The sequence below is a fragment of the Stegostoma tigrinum genome, chromosome 36 (assembly GCF_030684315.1).
Source record: "Stegostoma tigrinum isolate sSteTig4 chromosome 36, sSteTig4.hap1, whole genome shotgun sequence".
Classification (NCBI taxonomy): Eukaryota; Metazoa; Chordata; class Chondrichthyes; order Orectolobiformes; family Stegostomatidae; genus Stegostoma; species Stegostoma tigrinum.
Genome location: NC_081389.1, coordinates 3010069 through 3034140, shown reverse-complemented (window position 1 = coordinate 3034140; position 24072 = coordinate 3010069). Strand labels below are relative to the sequence as shown.

General features: G+C 40.1%; 1 protein-coding gene across 1 annotated transcript in view; it reads right to left on the bottom strand.

Annotated features, from left to right (window-relative positions):
• LOC125446730 (fibrillin-1-like) overlaps nt 1–24072 on the bottom strand; it is a 570259-nt gene that overhangs the window by 186351 nt on the left and 359836 nt on the right. Inside the window, exons 23-28 of the mRNA XM_048520489.2 lie at nt 21755–21880; nt 13090–13314; nt 8471–8596; nt 5630–5758; nt 2398–2523; nt 865–990 (exon numbers count right to left, since the gene is read on the bottom strand). Of these exons, the coding sequence (XP_048376446.1) occupies nt 865–990; nt 2398–2523; nt 5630–5758; nt 8471–8596; nt 13090–13314; nt 21755–21880 (858 nt within the window). The remainder of the gene's footprint in view (nt 1–864; nt 991–2397; nt 2524–5629; nt 5759–8470; nt 8597–13089; nt 13315–21754; nt 21881–24072) is intronic.

Genomic DNA, 24072 nt, shown 5'->3' with positions numbered 1-24072 from the left:
AACGTAGAACTTTTAGAATAATAGTGTGGAGCAGGCCATTTGGCCCATCAAATTCACACCAACCCTCCAAACAGCATCCAACCCAAACCCACTCTCCTACCCTTTCCCTGCGACCCTGCATTTCCCATGGCTAATCCACCCATCCTGCACATCCGCAGCCACTGTAGGAAATTTAGCACTGCCAATCCACCTAATCTGCACATCCTTAGACAGTGAGAGGAAACAGAGCACCTGGAGGAAACCCACCAAAACACAGGGAGAATGCGCAACCAAGGGTGGATTTGAACCCAGGTCCCTGGTGCTGTGAGACAGCAGTGCTAACCGCTGCGCCATCGTGCTGCCTCCTGCTCCTCCAAATTTGGCATCTTGTGCATCCTCAAATGTAATTGGTCCAAGAGTTGCAGCTGTGATTTCATTTGCCATATGCTCTCGAATTCTCTCTAAATTCTTCTGCTCTCATTTTGATCTTCAAAACCTACCTCTTTGGCCAAGATCTTGGCCATCTGTCCTGTAATCTTCTGTGACTCAATATCATTCTTTACCTGATGAAAAGTGTCTTGTCATGCTTGCTACATAAGGCATTACATAAATGCAAATTATTGTATTTTCCTTTGGCTGAAGTCCTCATTCCCAGAATGCACTGATGTCTGCAAAGATTATCCATCTAATTTTGCTTTTTCTTGATAGGTGGAAGGTAGATTGCCTATCCTGTGCTAATCATTCAACATGTGTGTGCTCTTTACTTTTGTGTGGTGCAAGGGTACAAAACACCATTCCACCAGTCCATGAAAAGTGACTTCTTGTAACTTAGTTACTTTAGTAACTTACTAGATTAATAATTTAGTAAGTTTTAAGCGTACTTACCAACACAACCTTGTCTGTCAGGTGTTGCTTGATATCCAGTATTACAAGCACATTGGTACTGTCCAATCATGTTGACGCAGCGTCCATTTTTACAAAGGTTGTCACTCAACTCACATTCATTAATATCTATAAAAATATTTGAAATGGTTAAACTAGACAATATGTTAAAAACATAAAAAGACAGATAATGCATTTTGATCCTATAGGTTGTGCATTTTGGGAAATACAGCAAGTGACTAAGTTTGAATACTAACTCAGATAAAGAGAAAATATTAACTGCAAGGCCAAAACACTTAAGACTGTGAATGCTACTGATACTCATATTTTCTGTTTTCATTAATGAAAACAAGTATCAGACATCTATCTATTTTTGTATATAATCATGTTCTCTAGTAAGGCAGGAATCTCTAAACTTAGTTTGCAGTTTGGGACAGATATAAACTATGCACTCAAAGTAGATTCAAAGAATATTTCTCCTGCTTTACAAGCAAACAGTTAGACTGAATTGTACCAGCAAACGAATCAGTGCCATTTCATTGAGTCTGATGGATAGCTTCTCTCTGCTAGGCCTGGTGTGTTTTCAGTGCTATTGTCTCAAACACATCTCACTAACAATGCACCATGCCCCTGTGGTCTAATATTGCCACTCACTGTAGGAAGAAGTATTTGCCACTGCTAGGACCTCCCGGGGTTCCTGGCACTGGTAGGATATTTAAAAAGCCGCAATGCACTGGGTCAAGCATTGGCAGACAGGAACTGCCCTGTACGGTCACTAAATTTTCCTGGAGTTGACAGGTCAGATTAATCTGGTGCTCATTTCGTGGACAAAAAAAACTGGAAGACCTGTTAGATGGTGTGGCGCAGAGGTGGGCTGTCCTCTTATCCCTAGGCACAGGAGACCATGAGACAAGGCTCTCCCAGCTGATCCAAAGTTTCTACCTGGATCAGTGCATCTCAACCTTCCAGAGAAACACCCAGCAGTGCGAGAAAAAGGTCAATGATGATTAGTGAATCCTCAAATCCTTTCTTGGTATCCTTCTCTAACAACCACACAGGTTTTGACACGTCCCACATTCTTAATCAATTAAGAGGAGCTTGTCTCACCATTCAATGCTTGATTGGAAAAGGGGAAATTTTGTTGTCAATGTGAGAAGTTCCATGCTGGACATCTCATATGATTTACTCAACCTTCTTATCATGGCCCACATCATTTAAGGGGTGGGAAGACTGCCCAGAAACCTTGCCAAACGTTTTGTCAAAAAAATCACTGCAACTCTTTTCTTAATCCCATTAAACCAACATAACTTAGCTGGATAATAAAATGTGAGGCTGGATGAACACAGCAGGCCATGCAGCATCTCAGGAGCACAAAAGCTGATAACTTAGTGGTTTTCTTTTGTTTAAAATATTGTAAAATTATAGAAATGTTATTTCCGTATATGCAAAACCATGCTGTTTTAGTAAATTGAGATTATCCTTCAAAAGTATACTTCGGATAACAGTTCTCATGTACAGTCACTCATTGCAGCTTACCTAAACATGACGTTCCATCTGCAGACACTTCGTGGCCATGAGGACAGATGCACTTGAAACTTCCATCTGTATTCTCACAGCTACCACCACGACACAGAACCGGATTTCGTTCACATTCATTAATATCTATAATTATAGGAGGTTTTTTTTGAAATTTATAACACACAAGAATTGAGTATAAGACCATGCATCAGCACTGCAAATCACAAATTGAGTCGACAGCACAAATGACTTCTCATACATGTCTATTATGTGTCTACATTTGAAACATATTCCAACTTTAATCTTCGGTTCATGTATCTGGGAAAGAACCACTGCAACTTTACATGTATCACTGTTGTAAACACATTTTTCCTAAACATACTTGAATGTTGCCACATCAATTATCAGTAAAGGTCTGCCTTGAGGCACAAACCTTCCTCTTAAAGTGATTATCACAACTTTGACACTTTGCAAGGACATCCTCAATTTTAACTTGCACCACCACATGACACTTACAGATCAATGTTTTCAGGTAAACATTATCTGAGAACCATGGCAGAGAAAGCCATTAGGCTATGTTGCAGCACTTAGCCTCAGATTCAGGAAAAAAATGAAAGTTTGGGAGACTAGCTAGCTTTGTTCAAAAAATTTTGTTCAAAAAATTGGTATCTAACTATTTTGAAAGTATTGATTTTAGAGAAGTAGTTAATATGTCTATTATTAGAACATAGAACATAGAACAGTACAGCACAGAACAGGCCCTTCAGCCCACAATGTTGTGCCGACCATTGATCCTCATGTATGCACCCTCAAATTTCTGTGACCATATACATGTCCAGCAGTCTCTTAAATGACCCCAATGACCTTGCTTCCACAACTGCTGCTGGCAACGCATTCCATGCTCTCACAACTCTCTGCGTAAAGAACCTGCCTCTGACATCCCCTCTATACTTTCCACCAACCAGCTTAAAACTATGACCCCTCGTGCTAGCCATTTCTGCCCTGGGAAATAGTCTCTGGCTATCAACTCTATCTATGCCTCTCATTATCTTGTATACCTCAATTAGGTCCCCTCTCCTCCTCCTTTTCTCCAATGAAAAGAGACCGAGCTCAGTCAACCTCTCTTCATAAGATAAGCCCTCCAGTCCAGGCAGCATCCTGGTAAACCTCCTCTGAACCCTCTCCAAAGCATCCACATCTTTCCTATAATAGGGCGCCCAGAACTGGACGCAGTATTCCAAGTGCGGTCTAACCAAAGTTTTATAGAGCTGTAACAAGATCTCACGACTCTTAAACTCAATCCCCCTGTTAATGAAAGCCAAAACACCATATGCATTCTTAACAACCCTGTCCACTTGGGTGGCCATTTTAAGGGATCTATGTATCTGCACACCAAGATCCCTCTGTTCCTCCACGCTGCCAAGAATCCTATCCTTAATCCTGTACTCAGCTTTCAAATTCGACCTTCCAAAATGCATCACCTCGCACTTATCCAGGTTGAACTCCATCTGCCACCTCTCAGCCCATCTCTGCATCCTGTCAATGTCCCGCTGCAGCCTACAACAGCCCTCTACACTGTCAACGACACCTCCGACCTTTGTGTCGTCTGCAAACTTGCTGACCCATCCTTCAATTCCCTCGTCCAAGTCATTAATAAAAATTACAAACAGTAGAGGCCCAAGGACAGAGCCCTGTGGAACTCCACTCACCACTGACTTCCAGGCAGAATATTTTCCTTCTACTACCACTCGCTGTCTTCTGTTGGCCAGCCAATTCTGTATCCAAGCAGCTAAGTTCCCCTGTATCCCATTCCTCCTGACCTTCTGAATGAGCCTACCATGGGGAACCTTATCAAATGCCTTACTGAAGTCCATATACACCACATCCACAGCTCGACCCTCATCAACCTTTCTAGTCACATCCTCAAAAAACTCGTGCTTAAAATCTGTGTTTTGAAATAAAATGTTGGTTTTTCTATATATTAAAAATGTATAGTACACATTAGCATGTTTAGTGATGACACTTTGTGAAGCACTCTGGCATGAATCTTAAATTAGTGCAGATGGTCTATATCTTATTTGAAAATGATTTCATTGGTATCAATGAACTTGGAGCATTTCTTATAGCATTTTTCTTGGGTGGTTATTTGTCATCTGTAATCCTTAATGGGCTGTGTCATTGGTCTAATGAAACATAGACACATTACAGTTAAGTCTGTTCCCATCTTCATTACGTCCATGTGTGTGGAAGTCCAGCACTGGATGCTGAACTTTAATGTGCAGTTGGAATTTTGATAAATTTTAGTCAATACTCTAGTATCCCCATGCCTTATGTCGTTTCTGGCTGCGATGTGGTAACAAACAGGTGGAAATAAAAACATTCTTTACAGAAGGTAAATGTATGCAAATTGAAAATGACACAAAGAAAGATGAGGGAAAGTCACTGCATAGATAGGCAGGCATGTACAACATACTTCAGACAAAACAAACCAACAAATAATAGAGGTTTCAAGTATGTTTAGCAACACCTGAAGATCAAAGGATACTGAAACCTTTACATAGCCATGAAAATGTTAGCCAGTGAAACACGTACTTTCGTTCTCCTTTGGGAAATACTTTCACTTATTCTTTGAAATTATACATCAGCTGTAGCAGACTGTGACGTAAACTCAATAGTGGTCAATTTTTTGCAGTGCTTAACACCCCATGCCCAGCAGTTTTTTTCCAAGGGGAAATTAGGCTACTGCACAGAATGCGTGGTGGAAAACTTACTTAATTAAAAAACATCTCTGCCTTCCCTTCCCAAATCTCAAGTGATTTATATTTGAGTTAGAATGAAGAAGCAACCTGAAATTAAGCTTTTACAAATAGTGCTCTGAAAGCAAGGCCTTAGGAATGTATATCATTGTTAAGCTGACTCACTTTCAATTTGTGGGGAAACAACTTACGTACATTCAAAGTCTCCTCAGTTTTAGCTAAGGACACAACAGATGGCACTATGGTTTCCAAATGCACCATGTCACTTAGTGGTGTCTAGAACAGCATCAATTCAGGCAACAGACGGCCATGCATATATAACAAACTGTATATTACACAATTAGAAACTGAAATTAAATCTATCAACGTAGATTTTTTTTAGGTTTAAAAACGTGTACAAATATTTTGGACACTTCAGTGGTACACTAGTTTCCTGCAACATTTAGGCAAATAACTGATGAATTATATTATTGTTTCTCTCACTTGCAACTTACCCATGCAGATCTTCATCATCATAAATCCACTTTCATATCCTTCAAAGCATTCGCAATCAAAACTTCCAGGCGTGTTAACACAAGTTCCAGGACCACATAAATCGGGGGAGATACGGCACTCATTAATATCTGAAATCAAGAATTGTGTTAGTCATGGATAAAATGCTACTTTAATTTTGAACCAGGCAGGAAGTATTCTTTCTCTTAAAGCATGTATAGTTTCAGTAAATATTTCTGCTTTCTGATAATTCTTTATGAATATGTTTGTCTACAATTTCTGATTATTAAAATCCCTCTTCATCATCTAGAGCACGGGTAAGAACATAAAACAAATTTGTTCAGCCGGTGTGAACAGATAATCTGATACATTGGAAAAGATTAGTGGTAAATGTTTCACCTGCAGTTTTATGATACGTGTTGCTAGCTAGGTTGTGGCTGTTTGCTACAAAGATAGCTTGTTTGAAAGATAACTTCCAGCAATTTATTCCTTCCTTTGATATTTTAACAGCAATGACAACTTATGTTAACTAAAGGAGGAAGGAATTTCAAAAAATTTAGGCCTATAACTTTGTTTGGTTTAGCTGCAGTTCTGGAAGCCAGAATGGGCAGATTGAGGAGTAAGTGGATATTGGTCCAAGGGATAGAGAGTAGTACAAAGAAGGACTGTTGAGAGTTGATTAGAATGTTAGAGGTGTGGCTAAGACACAGAGCTGTGGATGTATTTTTCTACTATGCCAATGTGATTAGAAGTGCTTTTCTGGACGGTTAACCCAAGTTAAAAAAGTAGCAGGCTGGCCAATTCTTCCACCTTGCCTTACCCATTACAAGGAGGTGGAAAGAAGTCTTGGAGTGGCCTTTAACTGACTGCTTAAAGGCCTTAATAGGTCTAAGGTAAGTAGCTGACTAAACTAAACCTCCTTATCCACCCAAGCTAACATGGGAGATAGCTGGGTGTGGTGGGAAGGCTAGCCATCCGCCACCTTCAACTATGCCAACATAGGACTGCAAAATTTTCCATAGGTGCACCTCAAATAGATGCAATGCCAATTAATTTCTCTCTAGAGGGGAATTTTAACAAAAACACTGAGTTTGGGACAGAGGGAGAGAGTTAAAGTCTAGGAATTTGTTTCCAAATTCAGAAACGCCTATTTCTAATTTTGACTGATTCCAGAAGATGGGTGGGTGACAAATCTTCTCCAAGGGGGCACACTCAAGTCAAAACACTATTATTCTTGGGGCGGCATGGTGGCTTAGTGGTTAGCACTGCTGCCTCACAGCGCCAGGGACGCGAGTTCAATTCCACACTCGGGTGACTGTCTGAGTGGAGTTTGTTCATTCTCCCAGTGTCTGCGTGGGTTTCCTCTGGTTGCTCCAGTTTCCTCCCATAGTCCAAAGGTTTGCAGGTGGTTTGGCCATGTTAAATTGCCCGTAGTGTTTAGGGACATGTGGATTATAGGGGGATGGGTCTGGGTGGTATGCTCTGATGGTTGGTGTGGACTTGTTGTGTCCAAGGGCTTGTTTCCACACTGTAAGGATTCTATGATTCTTCTTTCCAACTTTAACTGTCAACAGTTAGGAAACCTGATAGTTTCATGTAAATTCAGGATGTAAATACCTTACACCTCCTTCCAGTATCTAGAAGCCTGCCTGAGACTCTGAGATTGGACATGCTCCCAATAACTGCCAAACCTGTACAAATCAGGGTGGTCTCTAGGTTGTGAACTGATCAGTAATAGAGTAAACATTTTATTAACCAGCACCTATGGGACCAGGAGGGTGTCGGTTGATCAAGTGGGCCACATAATCAATGTAAAAGCACACACTTAGTAAATGAAACATCACTGTTATATTTTAGTTAGAGAATAAATCACAAATAATAATGCAACTTTGCCTTAAATGAAACTTATTGGCAGACAGCCTTCTCACTTTCATCCTCACTGACTACTTGGACATTGCCGAGATTGCCATCTCACAGTAAACCTCCACTATTTCAGGTATATAATTTTTGCTAGTTTACTGAGAGTACTGCTTCAAAAGATGCCAGCTAAAATAAAGTTCGCTGTACTGATTAGGGGATATACTGTGGAGTTAAAACTCCAAATTGTAAAGAAATTCTAAACTTGGCTTCTGAAAATCTTCTGACTGTCCTGCTCACAAACATGTTCTAACTTCAAAACTAAAATATTGTAATATTCTGAGAAATAAGTGTCTACCATTAGATGCAATTCTGTGATTTGACCACATTTACTAATTAATCTCAAGTGTGCAAAAATGCATCCTGACAACTGATTTTCTGCACTGCGAGCGTGGTGTATTTGCATGTACTAGAAATTACCTGTATTAATACAGAAGGCCCTGATCTTTGCAGATGGGAAGAAAATATACATGCGCTGTGCCTGTTTGAACACTGATTTCTTTCTCAGGGCAATGCCTTAACAGATCAGAAAGCTTGGCAGCTAACTGTATTGGTTATCATTACCTGATGCATATCCATGACAACATTTCTAGCAATAAGAGTCCACCTGTCAACTAATCAGTACTCTCCTCTTATACAGTGTAAATGTTGGTTTCCCTTTACATTGATAGTTCTTGCAAATTGTCCTGATGAGTGCAACATGAAAACCTGAGAAAAAATGTATCTTTTTTCAGCAATACTCAGATTATTTATCCAAAAGCAAGAATAAAATAAAACTAAGGATTTCACCACGCTTCCAATTTGTGCAAAACAAATCTTCTGTTAGGCATTCTCTTTTCCTTCTCACAGCATAACCCTGCACAACATCATTATTATTTCTAGATGTACTGACATTCACTGATTTGATAGGTAAGTAGGTGGTTTACCTGTACAGTTTCTTTCTTCTGAATCAAGGGCGAAGCCACTATTACATTTACATCTAAAGCTCCCAATAGTGTTTCTGCACTTCCCATTGCTACAGATACCTGGGATAGTCCTGCATTCATTAATATCTGGAAACAAATTATGAAACATTTATTTTTAAGAGACACTCATTTCCACTGAGCATCAATTTTAGAGCAATACAAAATTTATCGCATAAGCAGCATTGTACTTTGAAATCTGAAGCAACAGCTTATTTGTTTCTATTTTTATGTACAAGATAACATTAATAAGCAGTTTAGTTTTCTGTCCAGCATCACATTTTTAAGGTCACAAACTTCAATGTGAGCCTAGAGTCTGTTTCTGCCTTATTTACTCTCAATAAAACAAAACTGCTGTGCAATGTCAAGATGGGGAGGGAAGAGACTGCATTCTTAACCTTACAGCAAGTAGAATGTGCTAGTTTTATTTTGTTGGTAGTGGCAGTGTCTAAAATTCCCATCTGCAACTTTTAAACACATCAGCACAGGTACTGTGCCAACTTCATTTTTAAGTAATTTAATGCAATTATACACAAACAACTGAAATAACATGTAAGAATGCTCATCAGAGTCACAACTCCCAATCGTGTTTAAATAATATTTACATAACAAAAAGCAACTGTACCACCTAAGAAAAGAAAATTCAGACTTAGACATTAAATGCTTTGTCAAATGCATCTAGCATTGTAATGATAACGTTGCATTTGTTCAGTTACATGCAAAGAATAAATATTTCTTTCTTAAAACCTTTCTAATGATTTAATAGATACCATTTTTCATGTTAATCTAATTTGTCAAGGGAAATAGAGAAAGTTGAATCAACTATGTACTGTATTTTCAGCTTAAGTGACTGGGCCTTCCCCTCTTTAGGGCTTCTGTGTACCAAAAGACCACAAGGTATAGGAGGAAAAATAGGCCATTTGGCTCATCAAGTCTGCTCTGCCATTCAATCATGGCTGATGTGTTTCTCAGGCCCACTCTTCTGCCTGGTCCTGTAACCTTTGACTCCCTCACCAATCAAGAATTTATTTATGTCTGTCTTAAGTACACCACAGGATCTGGTCTTCACAGCCCGCTGTGGCAATGAGTTCCACAGATTCACCACATTCTAGCTGAATCAATTTCTCCTTACCTGTTCTAGCTGTTCATCACATGATAAGTCCTTCATCTCCAAGATCATTCTTGTAAACCTTCTTGGACTCCCTCCAAAACTTGCATGGCTTTCTTTAGATGCGATGCACAAAACTGTTCACAATATTCTAAATGAGGTCTCAGCTTTACACAGCCTCAGGAGCAGACCTTTATTTTTGTATTCTAGCCCTCTTGAAATGAATGCTAACATTGCATTTGCCTTCTTAACTGCCAAACAACACACATTAACCTTTTTAGAAAAGAGTCAACATCTCTATTCTTCCTTTCCCACACTGTATTATATCTGGCATTTCTTAGCTCAGTTTGCTCGCTGAGCTGGAAGGTTAGTTTCCAGACGTTTCGTCACCATTCTAGGTAACATCATCGGTGAGCCTCCAATGAAGCACTGGTTTTATGTCACGCTTTCTATTTATCTGGTTAGGTTTCTTTGGGTTGGTGATGTTATTTCCTGCGTTGGTGATGTCATTTCCTGTTCTTTTCCTCAGAGGATGGTAGATGGGCTCCAAATCAATGTGTTCATTGACGGAGTTCCGGTTGGAATGCCATGCTTCTAGGAATTCTCGTGCATGTCTCTGTTTGGCTTGTCCTAGGATGGATGTGTTGTCCCAATCAAAGTGGTGTCCTTCCTCACCTGTATGTAAGGATACCAGTGATAGTGGGTCATGTCGTTTTGTGGCTAGCTGATGTTCATGTATCCTGGTGGCTAGCTTTCTGCCTGTTTGTCCAATGTAGTGTTTGTCACAGTTCTTGCAAGGTATTTTGTAGATGACGTTCGATTTGCTTGTTGTCTGTATAGGGTCTTTAAGTTCATTAGCTGCTGTTTTAGTGTGTTGCTGGGTTTGTGGGCCACCCTGATGCCAAGAGGTCTGAGTAGTCGGGCAGTCATTTCGGAAATGTCTTTGATGTAGGGGAGAGTGGTTATGGTTTCTGGGCCTATTTTGTCTGTTTGTTTGGGTTTGTTGCTGAGAAATCGGCAGACTGTGTTCATTGGGTACCTGTTCTTTTTGGATACGCTGTATAGGTGATTTTCCTCTGCTCTTTGTAGTTCCTCTGTGCTGTAGTGTGTGGTGGCTTGTTGGAATAATGTTCTAATGCAGCTTCGTTTGTGGGTGTTGGGATGGTTGCTCCTGTAGTTCAGTATTTGGTCCGTATGCGTTGTTTTCCTGTAGACGCTGGTTTGAAGAAATAGAAAGCGGGACATAACACCAGTGCTTCATCAGAGGCTCACTGATGATGTTACCTAGAATGGTGATGAAACGTCTGAAAACTAACCTTCCAGTTCAGCGAGCAAACTCACATCCAGAAACTCAACCTGAGCTACAAATCTTCTCAAAACTTGCTATTTCTTAGCTCACTCCCCTAGCCTGTCCAAGCCTTTATGGAGCCTGCCTTCTTCCTCGAAACAATCTCAGAAGTGTCCCTCCACTTAACTTGTGTCATCTGCAAACCTAACAACAATGCTCTCAGTTTCTGTGTCCAGATTGTTAATGTATAACATAAATAGTTGTTGTCCCATACTGAGCCCTGTGGAACTCCACTAGTCTTCAGAAAAAAAAGGGTCCTGACCTGAAGCATCAGCTTTCCTGCTCCTCTGATGCTTGCCTGGCCTACTGTGTTCCTCCAGTTCCGCACTGTATTATCGCTGACTCCAGTACTGGCAGTTCTTACTACTCCTTTATTAATAATTTCTGCTTTCTGCCAGTCAACCAATGCTCTATCTATGTCAATAGCTAACACCACGGGCTCTTATATTATTTAGCAGCCTCATGTGCGGCACCTTGTCAAAGGTCTTCTGGGAATCCAAATAGATTATGTCCACTTGCTCTACTTTGTCCAACCTGCCGGTTACCTCTTCAAAGAATTCGATCAGATTTATTAGGCATGAATTCCCTTGACAAAGCCATGTTGATTCAGCCCTATTTTACCATCTAGGAACAACATTCCTGGAACGATGCACAACTGTTGTAAACTGGCTGCCCAGAGGCAAGTTCCCGCTTGTCATCCAATTTTAATTTTGTTCCTTCAAGGAACTTTGAGGAAGTACTTCATGAATGCATAGTATCTTTCAACACTACAACTGCAACAGGTGTGATGGAATGTGAACCTCATGACATGCAGTAGGGACTTAGGACAGAACATTTGTTCTTGCAATCAGCTGCACCAATATTTAGAGTCAGTCATAAATATTTTAATACTAAAAATTCCTACTAATCTGTTTGAATGATCCGACTGCGTTTCATTTCTCTTCTTTAACTTACAAGCAAAACATACTAATGAAACAGAACATTACAAAAGTGTAGTCTTTTACACTATAAATTTCTCCACTATTGGATTTCATTTTTACAGTATAAAAACTGAAAGGACTGTGGATGATGTGAATCAGGAACAAAAGCAGAGGTTGCTGGAAAAGCTCAGCAGTTCTGGCAGCATCTGTGAAAAGAAATTCAGAGTTAACTTTTCAGGTCCAAGTTCTAAGGAAGGGTCACCAGACACAAAATGTTAACTCTGATTTTCTCTTCACAAATGCTGCCAGACCTGTTGAGCTTTTCCAGCAACTTCTGTTTTGGTTCATTTTTACAGTGCTGTTTAACTCAGGTTCTAAATCCAAGAGGGAGGTGGTCATGTGCAGGATATACACTGCCACAAAGGTGGTAGGTCAAATTATCTGTCTACTTGTAATAAATACAATATCAGTTCTTACTTTATTGATTAGTTTTATGTGATTACAATTCTGCCCAAGTAATAGTGTGAATACTCCATTTTGGGTCATAGACACCCAGTTCCCATAATTTATCTAAACAAGTATTATTATGAGAAAAGCTTCATCACAGAATTTTAACTATGTTTCATTATAGTCCTATTTTCTAAGATACCTCAGTTAGGCACTATATTGCAATGAATATACTGTACCTTAAATTAGTCAATCACTTCCAGACTTCAACGAAGTAACCCAAAATGTCAAACTCCATTCACCCAAATACTTTGAACGTGCCCCTTTTTTGTTCTAATTTTATTAATTCAATTAGTTGTCTTACAAATATTTATTGATTGAATATGCTGTTTGTATTTTGCAGAAATCCTCATACATGTGGAATCCAGATTCAAGTGTAGCTTTACTTTAAAGTTAATTCTGCATTAATCATGATTCAGAACAGGATTTAGAACTGGATTGTGAATATACAATTATAAATAATGGCACAATAAATCATCGGTTCTACAGCGTCACTGTTTTCCCCTCTTTTATTAGCAGAGAGATAACCTCCTTCTGTATTAAGTCTAGATAGTCGAGTGTCAGAATCTACCAAATTGCTGTTCATTCCACATGCGTTGAGAAAACCTTGGATTGCTTATACCAGAATATACTGCACTTATTCTGTGAACTATATAAGGTTACAAACTGTAAAGGTGCTTTATTTTATTGAACTTTTTACCTTTTAGCAAAGGTTTCCCATTGGGTTCTCCTCTGCTAGAAAATCCTGATCCTCGCGGACAAAGAGCTTTGTAGTCACTTGTGCCTTCTTTGGGACATCTCTCACAGTCTGGTCCCCAAGCAGCACCAACAGAACAGCAGCAAGCATCAATGCGTAATCGGACTGCTAAAGGTTCTATGCATTCATCTTCATCATATTTCAAAAAGCAGTGCTCCAAACGAATATCTGACCAAAGTGAATGTTAACAAAGGTTAATATAAAAGTCAAACAAAGTTACTTCAAATATTCTGCAGGTCTGGCAACATCTCTAGAGAGATAAACAAAGCTACTGTTTCAAGTAAATGGCCTTTCATAGGCACACAAGTAGAAACTGACATCTATCCAGCATGGTCTTGATGAGCTGAATGGCCACCTGATTCTATATATGACTAAGAGCTTACAGAATCATCTGAAGTCAATATGAAGATAACTATATTTTCATGTTCCATGCCTGCAATGTCTGTCTATTTGTGGTTTTGTTAGTATACCCAGGGTCTAGGCCCAAAACGTCAGTCTTTCTGCTCCTCTGATGCTGCTTGGCCTGCTGTGTTCATCCAGCTCTACACCTTGTTTTCTCAGATTCTCCAGCATCTGCAGTTCCTGCTATCTCTGTCCCAGTACTGACACCTTTCCATATAAACACTCCTCCAGCCCAAAAATATCCATCAACCCTTAGTCATTTCCCTTTCACTCAGTCAATTTTACTTTCATACTGAGATTGACCCTTTTGTTATAGGACTATAATTCTCTTCACAAGTCTGTTGCGTGGTAGTGTTTCAAACATCTTCTGAAAGTCTATGTACACCACTTCAACCCTGTTACTCGCATTGAGCCTTTCTGTTACCTCTTCAAAAACTCCAGCAAGTTAGTTAAACATGATTTTCCCTTTTAGAAATCCATGCTGCCTTTTCCTAATCAATCCCGCCTTTTTCCATTTAACTATTAATTTGATCCCAAATAACTGTATCTCGAAGCTTTCCCAGAACTGAAGTTAAATTGTCTAACCTGTAATTGCTGAGCTTTTTCTCTGAACTTTTCTTGAACTGGACTTTAACATTTTCAGTTTTTCAGCAGCTCCCCCAGTCCAGGGAAGATTGAAAGAATATAGCCAGTGCCCATATAATTTCCACTCTTTATTCCTTCGAAGTCCTTAGATGTATTTCATCTGGTCTTGGTGCCTTGTTAACTTTAACGGCCAATAGTCTATCCAACACTTCTACGCTACCGATTTTGGACCCTTCTAGAGGGAGCTTCTTTCTCTGTCACTATGGCTTGGGCAACATGTCCCACTTTGGTAAGAAGAAATGTAAAATATTAATTTAACACCTCAGACATGCTCCATGATCCCAGTTTTATATCCCTTTTTGGTCCATACTCAGTCCCATTTCTTGTTTCACTAATCTTATAAAAATTATACGGTCATAGAAGACCTGGGGATACCTCTTTATGTTGGTTGCCAGTCTATTCTCATAAATCCTTTTTTTGCTTCTCTTATTTGAATTTTTTTAAAGACAAGGATAGCAAGCCAAACCAATCAGTCTCACTATCAATGGATTTGCAAACAATGAAATTAAACATTCAGTGATCCTTAAAATTGCTAAACTATTCCATAAAACCAGAAGACATATGAGCAGAAATTAGACTACTTGGTCCAATGAGTCTGCTCCACCATTCAATCATGGTTGATACGTTCCTCAGCCCCATTCTCCTGCCTTCTCCCTGTAACCCTTCATCCCCTTGATAATCAAGAACCCATTTATCTCAGTCTTAGTGAATTCCATAGATTCACCACTCTCCAGCTGAAGAAGTTTCTCCTTATCTCAATTATAATAGGTCTTCCCTTTACTCTAAGGCTGTGCCCTTGGGTCTTAGACTCTCCTAACAATTGAAGCATCTTCCCAACATCCATTTCATCCAGGCCATTCAGTATTTTGAAAGTTTCAATTAGATCCCCCTCATCCTTCTAAACTTCAATGAGTACAGTCCCTGAGTCCTCAAATGTTCCTCATATGTTAAGCTTTCCATTCCTGGGACCATTCTCGTGAACCTCCTCTGAACCGCTCCAGGGCCAGTACATCCTTCCTGAGATACGGGGCCTAAAACTGCACACAATACTCCAAATGTGATCTGACCAGAGCCTTGTAAAGCCTCAGTAGTACGTCCTTGTTATTATATTCAAGTCATCTCAAAATAAATGTCAACATAGCAGTTACCTTCCTGACTACTGACTCAATCTGCAAGTTTACCTTGAGAGAATCCTGGACTAGAACTCCCAAATCTCTTTGCACTTCAGGCTTCTCAATTTTCTCCCCATTTAGAAAATAGTTTATTCTTCTTACCAAAGTGCATGACCTCACACTTTCCCACATTGTACTCCATCTGCCACTTCTTTGCCCACTCTCCTAACCTGTCCAAATCCTTCTGAAGCCTCGCTCCTCAGCACCTCCTCAGTACAATCTGTCCCTCCACCTATTTTTGTATCGTCAGCAAACTTAGCCAGAATGCTCTCAGTTACTTCATCTAGATCATTAATAGATAAAGTGAAAGGTTGTGGTCCCAGCACTGACCCTTGCGGAACACCACTTGTCACTGGCTGCCATCCTGAGAAAGATCCCTTTATCCCCACTCTCTGCTTTCTGCCTGACAGCCAATCTTCTATCCATGCTAGCACCTTGCCTCTAACACCGTGGTCCCTTATCTTACTCAGCAACCTCCTGTGTGGCACCTTTTCAAAGGCTTTCTTGAAGTCCAGGTAGATATCATCCATTGGCTCTCCTTGGTCTAACCTGCTTGTTACTTCCCCAAAAACTCTAGCAGATTTGTCAGGCATGACCTCCCCTTGATGAAACCATGCTGACTGTGCCCTTACCTATGATCAAGTTTAGGTTAATTAGCATGTAATTTTCCATCTTTTGCCTTACTCCCTTTTTAAACAGGGGAGTCATGTTAGTGATTTTCCAGTCCTCTGGTACCCTCCCCGACTCTAGCGATTCCTGAAAGATCACCACTAACGCTTTCACTATCTCTTCAGCTATCTTCTTTAGAACTCTGTGGTGTAGTCCATTTGGTCCAGGTGATCTGTCCACATTCAGGCCAATTAGTTTCACTAACACCATTTCTTTGGTGATGGCCACCATAGTCAGCTTTTCCCCCTGACTCTCTTGAATTTTTGGGATATTACGTGTGCCTTCTACCGTGAAGACTGAAGTGAAGTAATTATTCAGTTCCTCAGCCATTTCCCTGTTCCCCACTACCATCTCTCCACCGTCATTTTCCCATGGTCCAATGTCCACTTTTGTTTCTCTTTTGCCCTTTATATACCTAAAGAAACTCTTACAGTCTTCATTTATATTACTGGCTAGCTTACCCTCATATTTAATCTTCTAACTCCTTATTACTTTTCTCGCTGCCCTCCGTCGGACTTTGTCAGCTTCCCGGTCCTCTGGTTTCCCACTGCCCTTCGCCACATTATATGCTTTTTCTTTTGCTTTTATGCTATCCCTGACTTCCTTAGTCAGCCATGGTTGCCTTGTTCCTGGCCAGAATTTATGAATAACAGATCTTGGACACAAAGATTGTAACCTGAACAGAAATTAATAATTTATTATTAACAATCGAACTTTTAACACACTGCAGAAAAACAACAAAGCAATCTAATTAGTATCTGCAATCTAAAGTTCAATCTGCTTTGATCATAAATCTCCATTTGCTTACCAGCAAATTCAATTAAGGAATAAATTAGAAAGAAAATAATTGTAATTTCCCAGTCGAATAGCCATTTCAAATGATGGTTACCAGACCTTCAGAAATGCTTGGACAATGGGTTGTTCATAAGTAAGTAGAAATGAATACCTTGGTCCAATTCTAAACTACCAGTTAATACCAACAATTCCAGCTGACTTCCAGAATTACTTATTTCTTTCTGACTGGGAGTGTTTTCTCAGAACATTTAATAACTCCATAACTTGAGTGAAAATAGAGCGAGCAAAACCTAGCAGCACTGTCCAAGTTTCCAAAAATATCCATCTCCTACCAAAACCTAGTCAGATCCAGTCATTTTCTTTTTCCATTTTCAATCAAAATTCTTGTGGTTGGCTGGTTTGCAGCAGATCCTACCTTAATTGGCCAGCTGGTTGACCAACATTCAACCAGCTACCAGTCCTGACCATAGCAACATCTTAATGCCAATTTTTCCAGGGTGTCAGCAATTAAACCACAATGTCTTTCAAGGACAGTATCAAACTCCACCATTATCGTGAACCTTACAATATAATGATAACTAAGTTCTAAGTGTTCCCCCAACTGACAGTTGATCCATTTAATTTCTATTAACCAGCTCAACGGTTTATTCTTTCTTGTTGGACTGGAAGCATACTGCTGAAGGAAGCTCTCCTGCATGCAATCCAGGAAAACTTTGAGTAATAGTTATACAACATGGAAACAGATGCTTCGGTCTAATTCGTCCATGCTGACCAAGTCTCCAAAACTGAATCATGCCCATCTGCCTGCATTTGGCCCATATCCCACTAAACCGTTACCATTCACGTAGCTGTCCAAATATCTTTTAAATACTGTAACTGTTGAATAGAAATTTATTGTCACATTCACTTTTACATGAAAAATACAGTGAAAAGTTTTATAAGTCACCCCACTGCAGCGCCTACATAAATGTACCCACATCCACCACTTTCCCTCGCTCCTTGATCCATATATGCACCATCCTTAGGTGAAACGGTTGCCCTCAGGTTCCTTTTAAATCTTTTTCTCTCACTTTAAACCTATGCCCTCTAATTTTAGACTCCCTTACTTTAGTGAAAAGATCTTGGCTATTCACCTTATGATTTTATAAACCTCTAGCTCTCCCTGGATCCCATGTGATCTAACCTTACTAACGACTCTAACTTGTTGAAGGCCTTGCTAAAGTCCATGAGGTTCATGAGGAAGAGGTGTTAGCAATTCTGGAAAGTGTGAAAACATACAAGTCTCCTGGGCCAGATGGGATTTATCCTAGGATTCTCTGGGAGCTAGGGAGGAGATTGCAGAGCCTTTGACTTTGATCTTTATGTGGTTAGTAAGGTTAGATCACATGGGAACCAGGTAGAGCTAGAGGTTTATAAAATCATAAGGTGAATAGCCAAGATCTTTTCACGAGGGTAAGGGATCTAAAATTAGAGGGCATAGGTTTAAAGTGAGAGGGAAACATTTGAAGAAACCTGAGGGCAACTGTTTTACCTAAGGATGGTGCATATAATTCACTGTCTACAGGAATAGTCCCAGAAGACTGGAGAATAGCAAATGTTGTCCCCTTGTTCAAGAAGGGGAGTAGACACAACCCTGGTAATTATAGACCAGTGAGCCTTACTTTGGTTGTGGGTAAAGTGTTGGAGAGGATTATAAGAGATATGATTTATAATCAACTAGAAAGGAATAATTTGATTAGGGATAGTCAGCACGGTTTTGTGAAGGGCAGGTCGTGCCTCATAAGCCTTATTAAGTTCTTTGAGAAGGTGACCAAACAGGTGGATGAGGGTAAAGTGGTTTATGTGTATATAGATTTCAGTAAAGCATTTGATAAGGTTCCCCACTGTAAGCTATTGCAGAAAACACGGAGGCATGGAATTGAGGGTGATTTAGCGGTCTGAATCAGAAATTGGCTAGCTCTAAGAAGACAGAGGGTGGTGGTTGATGGGAAATGTTCATCTGGAGTTCAGTTATTAGTGGTGTACCGCAAGGTTCTGTTTTGGGGCCACTGCTGTTTCTCATTTTTATAAATGACCTGGATGAGGGTGTAGAAGGATGGGTTAGTAAATTTGCGGATGACACTAAAGTCGGTGGAGTTGTGGATAGTGCGGAGGGATGTTACAGGTTAGAGAGATATAGATAAGCTGCAGAGCAGGGCTGAGAGGTGGCAAACGGAGTTTAATGCGGAAAAGTGTGAGGTGATTCACTTGGAACGAGTAACAGGAATACAGAGTACTGGGCTATTGGTAAGATTCTTGGAACTGTGGATGAGCAGAGAGATCTCGGAGTCCATGTGCATAGATCCCTGAAAGTTCCCACCCAGGGAGGGGGGTAGGTGCAATTCCACAATGATGTTACCCAAAGGTTGCAGGAACAGCAACTCATATTCCACTTGGGAACCCTGCAGTCCAATGGTATCAATGTGGATTTCACAAGCTTCAAAATCTCCCCTCCCCCACCACATCCCAAAACCAGCCCAGCTCGTACCCGCCTCCCTAACCTGTCCTTCCTCCCACCTATCCCCTCCTCCTACCTCAAGCCCCACCCCCATCTCCTACCTACTAACCTCATCCAGCCCCTTGACCTGTCCGTCCTTCCTGGACTGACCTATCTCCTCCCTACCTCCCCACCTACACTAACCTTTACTGGCTCCATCCCCGCCTCTTTGACCGGTCTATCTCCTCTCCACCTTTCTTCTCCTCTATCCATCTTCTATCTGCCTCCTCCTCTCTCCCTATTTATTTCAGAACCCCCTTCCTCTCCCTCATTTCTGCAGAATGGTCTAGGCCTGCAACGTCAGCTTTCCTGCTCGGCCTGCTGTGTTCATTCAGCTCTACACCTTGTTATCTTGGATTCTCCAGCATCTGCAGTTCCGACTACCTCTGAATCAATAAAACCTAACACACTGTAGGCCTTTTTAACAACCCTATCAACCGAGACATCCTTTTGTGATTCATGTGCAAGGTCATCCAGACCCCTCTAAAACAATTAATGGCTTGAGTGGATGTCAGGTAGACAAGCTGGCTTTGTTTGCTTTCTCAATCTTTGCATAGGTTTGATATAATTGAGTGGCCTCCTGGAACATTTCAGAGGAACTCATTCCTGTATGCCAGACCAGATAATTCCTTCTCTAAAGGGCACTAGATTAGTTTCTCAAATCTAGATCTAGATTTATTAATTGAAATGAAATTCAGCCATCTACCATGACAGCATCAGCTAAGTTTCTGCATAATTAGCTCAGAGAAATTCCACTTTACCAACACCTTGAAACAAATGGCTGGAGGTTAAAAAGAACCTTTTGTATCTTAACTGACTAAATTTTTAGTGATAATAAGGTGTAGAGCTGGATGAACACTGCACACCAAGCAGCATCGGAAGAGCAGAAAAGCTGACATTTTGGGTCCAGACCCGAAATGTCAGCTTTCCTGATCCACTGATGCTGCTTGGCCTGCAGTGTTCATCCAGCTCTACACCTTGTTATCTCAGATCCTCCAGCATCAGCAGTTCCTACTATCTCTGAATAAAGTTTTAGTGATGCAGTTTAGCTGGAGAAGACATGACATAATTTACATAGGGCAAGAAATTTTGACATTTCCTAAGCCTGGATAACTAGAATCATGCTCATTTCCACAAAAAACTCTTTACAGCAGCAGTTACAGAAGACCTGAGGTCCCTAATTGGAGTATGAGCTGTATATGATAATAATGGAAGAGAAGTTTTAAAAGAATTATGTCAATAAGTAGGTTGTTACTTATCTTTGAATGCTTCATTATTGAAGTACCAAATCACAACTTGACTAAGCAGTTGAGCTATGTACCATTTTGGATGTGATGATAAAAATAAATGCTACTACAAACTAAAACAAAACCCTCAGCAGGTCATCTGTGGAGAGAGCAATTTACATTTTAGGTGTGGCCCTAGACTGGAACTCTATCACTTTGTTGAATTCACTTCTCACAAATTTTACAGCGTATCTGATCAAAATCCAGTTATTTGTCCTTTCTTCCCCACTGGAACTCGGTCTGATTATTTGAGTTATATTATTTCTGTACTCGTAAGGAACTGAAACTAGGTCTATTGGCAAAGGTTATGCGTGTTGCAAATAGATCACGATCTTTTACCACTGAACTAAATGAGGAAGTTGTTTCTCATAAAGAAGTTGAGCATGGAATAGCTATGTTGAAAAGTTTGGAGAGGTCAATAATTCAGATGTTAAAATTTAGTTCATGCATATAAGTCCAATCTTACAATGCTTTGTAGAACACAAATAACTCACCATTTTACTTTCTGCTTTATTGCTTAAATGATAAAAATAGAATATTTACTGAATGAGAAATGTTATTCTGCCCTTCAAGACCATGGGACATATAAATTTAACTTCTTGACAGCGGTATAAATTAAATAAAATCCAAGAAAAAAAAAACACATATCTCTTCAATATAGTGTTTCCTGCAATATTCTTTCTGGCATAACAAAAATACTTAATTGCACAGGTTATTTTGCAATTTAGCATTGTGTCAACAGATCCCTCAGTTTACACAAGTGCATTGCCAACAGATTACCAAATGCAATAGAATTATCTACCCACGAGACACAGTTAAGTAGAGTTTCCATTCTGCATATTACGATAAAATACCGTTGGCAAATGGACAGCTAAAGACCTCCTAGCAGGTGTATGGACACTGAACATTCAAGTATTATGGGGAAATTAATGGAATACATATATGCTGCAAGTACATTGATTTATAGAAAAGTCCTTACTTAAAGCGAATCGCGTTTCAATTTCATTCATATGGCCATTCTGAAAGAAAGCTATTATGCTTAACAGCATTTGATATATAACTTGCAATATGTGAAATGGCTGAAAAATACAATCTATACTTACCAACACACGTTCGTCCACTGCTGTCCAAGGTCATACCATTAGAACAGACACACTTAAATGATCCAGGTGTATTCACACAATCAGCATTGGTGCACACGCCAGGGAAGACTTTACACTCATTTACATCTTTAAAGAATTTACAAAAGACTTCAGTTAGAAACATTATAGTTTGAAAAAAATACAAGCGGGCTTTATAATGCAAAATATTTATCAAGTTGTGTAATCTAAGGCATAGCAAATGACTATTTGTGGGAACCAATCATAATATGATTCAGTGATAAATCTGCATAGTGATAATATCACTGAGCTAATCATACATTGGGAACATGGGTTTGAATCTCACCATTGTAGATGTGGAAACTTTATGAACAGTAAAACAAAGACCTGGAATTAGATGCTAGCCTAATGCAGAGCAAGTCGATTGCCATTAAAACCAATTAATTCACGACTGTCTTTTCGCGAAGGAAATCTGTCATCCTTACCTGATATGGCCTACATGTGACTCCAAACTAAGTATGAATATAAGTTGTGAGGAGGATTCACTGAGCACTTGAACTTTGGTTGGAAATGGGTGAAAACATGGCAAATGGAATATAAAGTGAATAAGTGTAAAGTTATTCATTTTGGTAGAAAGCATTAAAAGGCAGAATATTTCTTTCTTAAATAGAGGGAGTTGGGAAGCGTGGCTGTTTAAAAAGGTCTGGGTACCTTGGTCCAGAAGTCACTAAAAGTTAGCAAAGAGGTAAAGCAAGCAATCAGAAATGCAAATAATACGCTGGCATTAATTTCAGGCGGATTCGAGTACAAAAGATATCTTACTTGGAACAGGGCCTTAATGAGACATGATGGAATGTTGTGTACAATTTAGGTCTCCTTATCTAAGGAATAATATAGCTACCAACCGTAGGAATGTAATGGAGTTTCACCAGATTAATCCTTGGGATGGAGGGAGTGTTTTATGAGAAGAATTTGAGGAAACTAGATGCTATTCTCTAGAGTTTTGAAGAATAAGCTGTGATCTCATTGAAACTTCCAAAATTTCACCAGATATGACAGGGTGGATATAAATAGAATACCTCCCCTGACTAGTGACTCTAGAAGCAGAGGAAATAATCTCAGAATAAGAACAAGGCCAATTAAGACCGAGTTGAGGAGGTATTTCTGCATGGTGAAAGTGGTGAAATCTTGGAATTTTCAACCCCAGAAGCTCAGTCACTGAGAAGGCTCAAGATAGAAACTGATAAGCTTCTGGAATCCATTAGGGGATCTACGTTAAGGGATATGGAGGTAATGCAGGGAAATGACATTGAAGAAAAGATCAGTCATGAACTAGAAGAGCAAGACCTACTCAATGGTCTGAATGGCGTACTCTGTTCCTTTGTTCCTATGAACATACTTGCATTCTGAATAAATCATATAATCCCTACAATGTGGAAGCAGGCCCTTCAGCCCAACAAGTCCATACCAACCCTCAGAGCATCCCACCCAGTCCAAACCCCCTTTAACCCCTGCTAATCTAGGCATCCCTTGAACGCTATGGGCAGTTTAGCATTGCCAATCCACCTAAACTGCACATCTTTGGACTGTTGGAGGAAACTGGAGCACCCGGAGGAAACCCATGCAGACAGGTGGAGTACATGCAAACTCCACACAGACAGTCGTCCAAGGGTGGAATCGAACCCGGGTACCGGGCCATGTAAAGCAGCAGTGCTAACCACTGAACCACTGTGCTGCCCTAAAGGTCCTAACCTAAAAGAATGTTCCATCCTTTAGGTCCATTTTTAAAAACAATATCTTACATTGCTTCAACAGCTTACTTTGCTTGTCTCCAATATTATCCTTTCATTTGAACCCTCACACTGGCAGGACACAGGCCAGCTTAATATCTCTGCTTTCCTAATATGTGCTAACCTCGCTCCCTCTGAATTGGTAGCACTTGTTTGTTAAGGTTCAACCTTAACATTGTCATTAAACCTGCTGAAAAGGGTGGTGCTGCTAATGACCTGAAGCATTAGCTCTTCTTCTTCCTCCACGTATTGTTAGCAAGGAGGTATTGTTAGCAAGTTGGCAGATGACACCAAAATTGCAGTATAGTGGACAGCTAAAATTACTTCAGAGTACAATGGGATCTTGATCAGATGGGCAAGTGTGCTGAGAAGTGGCAGATGTAATTCAATTTAGATAAACGTGAGGTGCTGCATTTTGTTCAGGCAAATCAGGGCCAGATTTATTCACTTAAGGTCCTGGGGAGTGTGGCTGAACAAACAGACCTTGGACGGCAGGTTCATAGTTCCTTGAAAGTGGAGTTGCAGGTAGAC